At 42.1% G+C, this 10,091-nt stretch overlaps 1 protein-coding gene across 1 annotated transcript; it reads right to left on the minus strand.

The window, feature by feature from the left end:
* Nucleotides 1-8,623: 8,623 nt before the first annotated feature.
* On the minus strand, nt 8,624-9,606 carry LOC140851020 (putative germin-like protein 2-1). The gene is made up of 2 exons (XM_073261474.1): nt 9,458-9,606; nt 8,624-9,339 (listed from the first exon to the last, which is right to left on the minus strand). Exons 1-2 carry the CDS (start codon nt 9,567-9,569, stop codon nt 8,786-8,788), a joined length of 666 nt encoding a protein of 221 aa, XP_073117575.1. The 5' UTR covers nt 9,570-9,606; the 3' UTR covers nt 8,624-8,785.
* Nucleotides 9,607-10,091: the final 485 nt, after the last annotated feature.

Here is a 10,091-nt window from a genome sequence, read left to right on the forward strand (position 1 = left end):
AAACTTGCATAATTATAATTAACATTCCTTCAATCCTCTGATCAGGTATCAACGGTACTCTATCTATACATCCGCTCACTCACAAATCCATACCATAGCCAACTATGGACATCTTGTAACTCTGAGAAGAAAAGAAAGATGAAGGGGTGTGAGCTTTACAGCCCAGTAAGAATTTTCATATCACACCAATATAATAATATAATCTGAAAATAAAGATAAGCAATAACATATAAAAGCTGATGTTCACTGTCCAGAATACTGCAAACATTTATAGATTATCTGTTTTATCAAAAGAGATGCATTATCATATATTAATAAGTGAAATAATTTTATTCAACGATTGTTTCATGTCTTATCTTTCTATTTTCTTCTATTATTATATCATCTTTAATCTTTTTCTTTTTGGCTTTGGCTTTGGACTACTAGGATCATGCGATAATCTTTTATTCGGATTGATTTCTGTGATCTTCTCGGATCAAAATATTCATGATCTTTCTCGGATCAAATCATTCATGATCTTTCTCGGATCAGATTCTTCTACACATAAGCCTGTGGGGGCTGTCTCAGGCATAAGCTCCTGGCAGGCTATTCCACATGATAAGGCCAGTCCAAACCATATTTCTCTTTCTTTTCATTTTCATGAAATTATAATATTTGATTTCATTAATCAATTCAAATTTTGCAGTGTAATAAATATGTCATATCCATATAATCATGCCATCAATCACTGATACATATGTATTGATATAACATACTCATGCTCAAAATCACATAAATAAATAACAGTGTCTCAGATATAACAAATTCATCGATCTCAAATCCAACAATGCAAAATCAATGAGATAAAACCAACGGTAAAATAACATATATAATGATGATCATGTACAGGGATTCTTACCTTTACGATGATTGATCCAAGCACAGAAATTAATATTCTTCTTTGATTTATGAATTTCTTTAATAAAATATTTCACTCGATATCATATGCAGGCAATCATCTCTTCATAACTCTGATCAAATATAAAAATCATATATGGAGAAGATTATTCGATAATCAATCCTAATAATACAAATCTAGGACTCTCTCAGGATTAACCAAAATTAGGATTTATCTAAGTATCTGGATCCTCCACTGATCCATAAGATTTATAGAGAGAGAAAATCCATAAAGAGAGAGAAAATTCTAGAGAGAAAAAGTAGAGAGAGAAAGTGGAGAGAGAATCTTCGTATCCTTCAAATAAGATAATCATGATCGAGATTATCAGAGATCATATCAAGATGACTTAATATGAATTAACCATGATTGATGTTATCAATTTCGAATATGGATCGGATCAGGATCTATACGAATTTTGGAGCAATCTCAGATCATCATTTTTTCATATCAATTTTATCGTAGGATTCGTGATGAATTCAGAGAGAGAAAGACACTAGAGAGATAAAATCCATAAAGAGAGAGAAAGGTCTAAAGAGAGAATCTAGAGAGAGAAAATATAGAGAGAATGTAGAGAGAGGAGAGAGGAAAGAGAGAGAAAGGAGGGAGAGGAGAGAGAAAAAATTTCTCTCTCTTCTTCTTTTATTTTATTTTATTTTTATTTTTCTCTTTCTCTTTTTCTTTTTCTTTTTCTCTTTTTCTTTTCTTTTTCTTCTTTCTTCTTCTTTCTTTTTTTTTTTCTTTTCTTCCCACGGCCTCCCTTGGGCCGAAACAGGGGACGGACGAGGGGGCTCCAGCTTGGCTCCGGCATGGGCGACGGCTTCGTCGGAGGTCCGACAGCAGGTGGAGGCGGCGATGGAGCAAGGGATGGCCGGCGGCAAGGTTCGGCCGACGAGAAATCAAGAAGAGATCGAAAAAATAGGGGATCGCTACTTTTTCTTTTATTTTCTGGTCATTGGCCAGTCACCGGCGGTCAATACCTTCAGGAAAGAGATATAAAGGAATGAGGGTCCTATCCTAGGGATGAGATGCCACAACCGACGGTGCCGGTGGTTAGAAAAGAGAGGAAAGGGCCCGACTGAAATAGAGCAAAATAGGATTCACTCTTTCATAGATTTTTCGATGATCCCGAAGACCGGCGAGGGTGCACAAAGCCATGGGAAAGGAGAGGAAGGAAGAGAGGAAGGAGAAGAAGGGTTTACCTCAAGCTTCAGCAGCGTCGTCGGCTCCAATTTTCGGCGAGCATGGGTATGGGAGGCCTCGACTTCAATTAGAGAAAAATAAAGAGAAAGGAGAGAGAGAGACCAGTGATCATCATGGGTTATTTAGGAGGGGGAGAGGGGGTCTTATAGAGTGGAGGGGAGGTCGAATCCCCCTCGGATTCGACTTCTCCTCCAGTGATTTGGGTGGAAGAAGACTCCCAGCAGAAGTCTTCTTCGTTCCATTTTTTTTTTATATGGGCTTTGGGCTTTTGGGCTTGGTCCAGGGCCCAAATGGGCGGGTGTTACAGACTCCGCATAACTTTTAGGTCTTCTTTGTTTTTTTTTCTTTTTTTTGTTTCCAAAAAAAAAACAAAGAAGACCTAAAAGTTATGTGGAGTCAAACCTATCAGTAGTTTAAGAGAAATTTCAGAACATCTATAGTACAGAACAACTAAAAATGATAGGACAAGAAGCCTTTACATTGTTAGATGATGGTACTTTCAGAGCAGATTTATCTTGCATCTGTCGCACAAAGAAGTATGAAGAGATCCACCTATAACATTTCATCCTTATGCTGTGCCTATAAGGAGTGATCATGATGTTGGAGGAGCTTTCTCAGGTTGTGGACATCAGGAAACAGCAAGGATTTGATCATGAAGGTCCTTGAAGGCCAATAACCAAGCAAAATAAAAACTGCCTTCAGGATTTTAGCAGCCTTGTAAATTCTGTCGACAGGATTTCTTTCTGCGATTTGAATCCCTTCTCCACTAAATCTGAAACTTATTTTTTGAGACCTGAAAGTACTCTTGATGAAGCCTCCAAAAAATAAAAGATGAGACCTGAAACTCCTCTTGGGCGGTCAAGAAGAGGCGCACAAACAGGATGGCATGCACAAACGGGGGGCGCTGGTTTCTAGCGCCTCCTTTCTTTCCTTTTTGGGGTGGCGGCCAAGAAACCCTAGGTTTCTTGCTTCTAGGATGTGGAGAGGACTAGAGAAAGAGAGGAAATAAGAGAGAGAAAGTTAAGGTGAAAATGATTTTGTATTCCTTTCGATTCATCGAGTCCAAATACAATGTATGTTTATATACAGGATCAATGTGACCTAATCCAAAAATTCTCCTGGCTAACTCAATATAAGATTGTGCTCACCCAAGCCCATGCATACCTATGGCTTGACCCAATCTCATAATCTTGGACTCAATCCTAGTCCAAATATAAGTTAGCCCCTCAAGGCCCAAAATTTCTGGACCTCAAGACCTGAAGGGCTGACAGTCTTTCGTCCTAGGACCCAAACTAGCCCTAGAAACCCCATGACCATCTCATGGACTTTGGACCTTGGCCTTAGCCTTGGTCCCTTGAGCCTTGGGAGTACCACATAAGACCTAATAATCTCCACCTTGGTGCTCCAAGGCCTCAACCAACTCTATCCTGTCCATCAAATACATCAATGTCACACATTTTTGAAAGCTGTCCCGTGGAAGTACCTTCATCAGTGCACCACTGGATTCTCCTTGGTGTGGACCTTCACTAGCTCCACCTCACCTTCTTCCATAAGTTCTCTGATCCGATAATACTTGATATTGATGTGCTTCATCCTAGTATGGTAGACAGAGTTCTATGCAAGTAACAGTACACTCTGACTGTCGCAGTGCATCCTGACGGCCTCCTGTGCAAGGCCCATCTCCAACACCAAACCCTTCAGTCATAAGGCCTCCTTCGTTCCCTCCATAACACTAATATATTTTGCTTCAGTCGTGGATAAGGCCGTGATGTGCTGCAAGCACGATCTCTACGAAATGGGACCTCCAAATAGGCTAAATACAAAACCTGTCGTCGACCATCAGGTATCCACATCTCCATCAAAATTCGCATCCACGAACCCTCTTATCAGCCTCTGAGCCTCTTTGGATGTGTTGGAGAGTCCCTTAGTACCTCCTCACTGTTCGTAGTAGATACCGACTCCAACAGTACCTACCAAGTATCCGAAGATCTCCTTCAGTGCTCGCTAGTGCTCCCTGCCAGGCTGCGCCAGAACCTGCTGACCTGGCTCACTGCGTAGGTGATATTTGGCCTACAACACACCATGGCATACATAAGACTCCCCACACCAGAGGCATATGGCACTCTCTCCATCTCTAAACCTCCACCTCAATCTGTGATGACATCATCTTCGAGAGTCTAAAGTGCCTGACAAGTGGCAGCTCCATCGATTTTACATCATTAATCTCGAACCTCTCCAAGACCTTTTGATGTAACCTCACTAAAATAAATGCAATGCCCTCTTGGCTCGATCTTTGAATATTTTTATGCTTAAGATCTTCCTCGTAGGCTCCAAATCCTTCATCTCAAACTCCCGAGACAAGGCTGCCTTAAGTTCCTGCACAACCTTCTTACTCTTGCATGCTATAAGCATGTTATCCACATACAAGAGTAGAAACACCCTAGATCCATACTCTAAAGATTTAATATAAACACAAGAGTCATACTCGTACCTGGAAAGTCCGATGCTTCCACATAAGAATCAAACCACTTGTACCATTGCCTCGATGACTGCTTTAGCCCATACATCGATTTTTGCAATAAACAGACCTTCCTTTCTGCTCCTGACCCTTAAAACCCAAGTGGCTGCTCCATGTAGATGCTCTTCTTCAGATGCCCATGAAGGAATATCGTCTTGACATCCATCTACTCCAGCTCCAAATCCTGAGCTGCAACGATGCTCAGCAGCACCCTGATGGAAGTATACCTGACGATGGGAGAGAAAACCTCATTGAAACTGATGCCTTTCTTCTGAAAGTATCCCTTGGCCACTAGCCTCACCTTGTACCTGATACCTCCCTGCTCTAAAGGTCCCTTCTTGCATTGGTAAACCCATTTGCAACCAATGGATTTCTTCTCTTGTGGCAATTGCACCAATCGTCACATCTCGTTCTTGTGGAGAGACTGTATCTCCTCAGACATTGCTTGGACCCACCTCTCTCTATCCTGGCTCTCCATAGCCTCTTCATAGGTGTATGGATCTCCATTCTCTATCATCAAGGCATATGACACCATCTTTTTGAAGCCATATCGTTCTGGTTGCCTGACATTCCTTTAGAGCTTGTGCAATGCAACCCCGATATCCATCCTAGGTCTAGATTGCTCTTGTCGGACCTCCTAACTTCTTTCATCTATCCAAGCTCTCTCCACCTGTGGAGACACCTTTAGAGAGTGCTCTACCTGAATACCATGTCCTCCCGATGCACCTACAAGTAGCAAAATAGAATAGGATATTAGTTGTCCAATGCTGCCCTACTGGACCTCCTACTGCTCCTCCATGCCATCTCACCTTTGGAGAACTAAATTTTCATCAAAGGTGACATCCCTACTGATGACAACCTTCTTCTCTAAGGGATCCCACAACCGGTATCCCTTAACTCCTTGTGGATATCCTAATAACACCATCTTTCATGATCTGACATCCAATTTACTCCGCTCACAAGCACCAATGTGCACAAATACCGTGCACCCAAATACCCTTAGATGGCTCAGTTCAATCTTTCTTCCAGACCATTTCTCCTCTGGAATACCACTATCTAACTTAGTGTAAGGTGACCGATTCACCAAATAATAGGTTGCATCCACTGTATTAATCCAGAATACCTTAGGAAGCCCTACCTGCAGCCTCTTGCATCGTGCCTTTTCCATAAGGGTTCTGTTTATTCTCTCAGCCATCCCATTTTGCTAAGGAGTCTCTCTCACCGAGAAGTATCTTTTGATGCCACACTCCTCACAAAAAATTTGAAACTCCTTACTGGTGTACTCCCCACTATTGTCAAACCGTAGACACTTTTCATATCTTGAATTTGGTAAAGACTTCTGATTTCTCCTTCATGAAGTAGACCCATACCTTCCTTGAGAAATCATCTATAAAGCTCAAGAAGTATCTTACCCCATTTCTGACTGAAATTGAGGCCGGTCCCCACACATCAGTGTGAACTAGTTCTAGTGGGGCTGCACTGCAGGCTGAACTGCTGGCAAACTGCACTCTCCTCTGCTTTTCCATCTGGCATGGCTCACATACCTCTGAAATACCTCCATCCAGATCTAGAATCAGACCATGCTTGCTTAGTTCCTTCATCTTACGATCTCCCATGTGGCCTAGGTGGTAGTGCCACAATCTGTGAGTCCTCTGCTGATCCTGTGCTACTGCTGTTGCATCAGATTCTTCAGTCACCACAGATCCTTCCATCCTATAGAGGCTGTTCTCCATCCTTCTACCTCTCATCACTACTATGGCTCCATTTGAAATGTTCAACATCCCACTCCTGGCACGACTGCTGAAGCTGTAGCCGCTCCGCTCCAGGTAACCAAGTGATATAAGATTCTTCTTCAAATCAGGGACATGCTTCACATTAGTGAGTGTCGGCACCATCCCATCAAACATCCTCACCCAAATGCTCTCAATACCAACAACTAGACATGGGTGATCATCTCCAAGTGTCACACTCTCTTCATCCGTCTTGGTGTATGTAGTGAACCAAGACCGGTTTGGGGTGTGCTGATGCAAACAGGTTGAATCCAGGGTCCATACATCTGTATTTTGCCTATGACCATCTGATACTACCAAGAGATCATCCTCCACCTCACTATCAGCCATCGTACTCAGCACATCAAATCTTCTCTTATCTCTCTTCTTATTCTTCCACTACGGGCAATCTCATTTGAAGTGCCCGATCTTCTTGCATTTATAGCACCTAACTTCCTTCTTGCTCCTGCTCTTCCAGACTTTGACCGTCCTCTTGACTTATCTCTTTCCCTTCCTCTTCTAGATCTCTCCCCCATGGCCAAGCCCTCTTGGGGAGCACCTTCCTTAGTCAACTTCTTTTGTTGTTCATTAGACTGCAACATCGAGACCATGTCTTCATACTCCAAGGTCTCCTTGCCGTAGAGCAGCATCGTCACCAATGGATCATAAGAAGGGGGCAGCGAGCATAGTAGTAGTAATGACTTATCTTCTTCCTCTATCTTCATCCCGATGTTCAGCAAATCATTTCACATCTGGTCGAATTTTTGGATATGACCCAAGATATCTCGATCTTCCTGCATCTAAAGGCTATATAGTCTCTTCTTCAGCATCAACTTGTTGCACATATTTTTCTCTATATACATGATGTGCAACTTCGACCACAAACCTTTCGAGATCCTCTCCTCTAATACTGAATAGAGTGCTGCATCCACCAAATATCTTCTAATCACAGAACAAGCCTTCTTCTCCAGAGACCTTCATTGATGATTCATTATTCCTTCAGGCTTCTCCTCCAATGCCTGATTTAGATCTGCTTGAACCAAAAGATCTTCTATTCGAACTTTTCACATGAAATTTTTTTTTTTCCATCAAACTTCTCAAAATCAACCTTCATGTTGCTTCCCATGGCTGGATCCAAACTAAAAACACAATAAAACTCCAAGCGATTTGAGAAATACCTTGACAGGGTCCTTGCTGAAATTTCAGCCTTTGAAGATCTTCAACTTCTGGAGTCTCTTTCTTTCTCCACATAATCTGTGCTTTGATACCAATTGTTGAAGCAGCTTTCCTAGGTTGTGGACATTAGGAAACAGTAAAAATCTGATTGTGGAGGTCTTTGAAGGCCAGCAATCAAGCAAAATAAAAACAGCCTTCCGGATTTTAGCAGCCTTGTAAATCCTATCAGCAGTATTTTTTTCTATGATTTGAACCCCTTCTCCACCAGATCTGAAACCCACCATTTGAGACCTGAAAGCACTCTTGATGAATCCTTCAAAAAATAAAAGATGGAACCTGAAACTCCTCTTGGGCCGCTAAGAGGGTGCGCACAAATAGGGGGGCGTGCACAAAGGGGGGTGCTGGTTTCTAGCGCCTCCTTTCTTTCCTTTTTGGGGTGGCGGCCAAGAAACCCTAGGTTTCTTGCTTCTAGGACGTGGAGAGGACCAGAGAGAGAGAAAAAGGAAGAGAGAGAAAGTTAGGAAGAAAATAATTTTGTATTCCTTTCGATTCATCGAGTCCAAACACAATATATATTTATATATAGGGTCAATGTGATCCAACCCAAAAACTCCCCTGGCTAACTCAATACAAGATTGTGCTCACCCAAGCCCATGTACACCCATGATTTGACCCAATCTCATAATCTTAGACTCAATTCTAGTCCAAATATAAGTTAGCCCCTCGAGGCCCAAAATCTTTGGACCTCAAAATTTGAAAGGCTGACAGCCTTTCATCCTAGAGCCCAAACGAGCCCTAGAAACCCCATAACCACCTCATGGACTTTGGACCTTGGTCTTAGCTTTGGTCTCTTGAGCCTTGGGAGCACCACATAAGACCCAACAATGATTCCTAAAGAACAGAGTGCTTACTTTGTTGGTATTTTTTGAGGTTTGAAGAAGTGCATGTTGAAGCTTTTGTAAGTTGATTAGAAAAATAAATGAACAGGTCATCCTGACCACTATACTAGAAGCAAGACAAATATTGACTGATAAGAGTAATTTTCTTTACTAGTATAATATTGCAAACATATCCATGGTGATCAAACAAGTACATGGAAACAGAGAGTTGATGTTTGCTTATTCAAACCAAGCAATACGAAGAAATTAGTCCAAAGACCATAACAAATAGTTCGGATGCGGCATCCTAGTTGTTGTTGTCCATCCAGAATTGAGCCTGGAGCCAATCCACAGTCTTTTTGTCCAGTTGGAAGGCCTTGGCAAGAACTTCATCAGAGATGGGTGGCTTCGCTCCAAAGACCGCATTGGCTATGGTGATCAAACCAGGGTTCTGGCTGCTCAGACCAGAAAAGGCAACGGCGCTGGTCTTCCCATTGTTGAACTGGAAGTGGATGAGGCCTTGAGGAAATACGAACACATCACCCTCATGAAGGACCTTAGTGAAGAGCTGGTTGTTGGGGTTAGATGTTACGAAGCCAACGTAGAGCGTGCCTTCCAACACTACAAGGATCTCAGTTCCCCTTGGATGGGTGTGAGGAGGGTTGAGACCATAGGGTGCAAAGTCTAGGCGAGCAAGCGAGATGCCAAGGGTGTTGAGCCCAGCAAGTTTGTTCACATCGACTAGAGTCACATTGGACCCAAGCTTGTTTCCTGTGTCACGGGGCTTGTCGAGTCCAGAGAAGAAGAAATCTTCGGCTTTGGCCATCTTGGGGTCCTTGCAGAAAAACCCATTCACAAACACTGCAATAATTATAAAAATGATTAGTACTTGGACAATGTATAATACCATACGTTATGCCTGCATGGTTACAAGTGTCACAACTTGATCATAAAATCAATTGTTGATGAGCAGGAGTACCATCTGAGTGAAGATCAGCGACGCAGAAGTCTTGGAGTTGGCTAGGATCAGAAGCAATGGCATGAGATGAAGCCAGAGCAAGGAGTGCAAGGAAGAGGAAATGGGCAGCCATCTGTTCTCTCTTTCAAGCTAGCAGAAGAATAGCCAAGGGATATGGAGCAAGACGTTCTGGAGGAGTCGATATATATAGAGGGAGAGTGGTTGATAAGGCTCGAGTTAGTATTCATCAAGAAAGAAGATAAGCTTGATTTAGTCATGCTGACTTTACTAAAAAGAAAGAGTAAACCATGTTAGGTAAATTGCATGCCATAGTTTTCTAATGCTTCCCGGCCCATGAATCTGTTGTTGTCCAAGTAATAGTTTGAGGAAGTTTCCCTGATAACACGAGGGTAGAAAATTATGACAAAGTAGTCCAGAGAACGAAAAAGGAAAGTTATAATGTCAAGTTATTCATCCACACATAGATAATGGTTTCTCTTATTTTATATGATTATATATAAGTTCTGATAGCAATGGCAGTCTTCTTTCAAGGAATATACTTGGGGTGTGTTTTGTTCACAATTAAAATCGGTATTAGAATGGATTGAAATGGTGATATTACCCGATGCATTGGGTTCGTGATGGGAATTAGAAT

Source organism: Elaeis guineensis, chromosome 7 (genome assembly GCF_000442705.2).
Source record: "Elaeis guineensis isolate ETL-2024a chromosome 7, EG11, whole genome shotgun sequence".
NCBI classification, from domain to species: Eukaryota; Viridiplantae; Streptophyta; class Magnoliopsida; order Arecales; family Arecaceae; genus Elaeis; species Elaeis guineensis.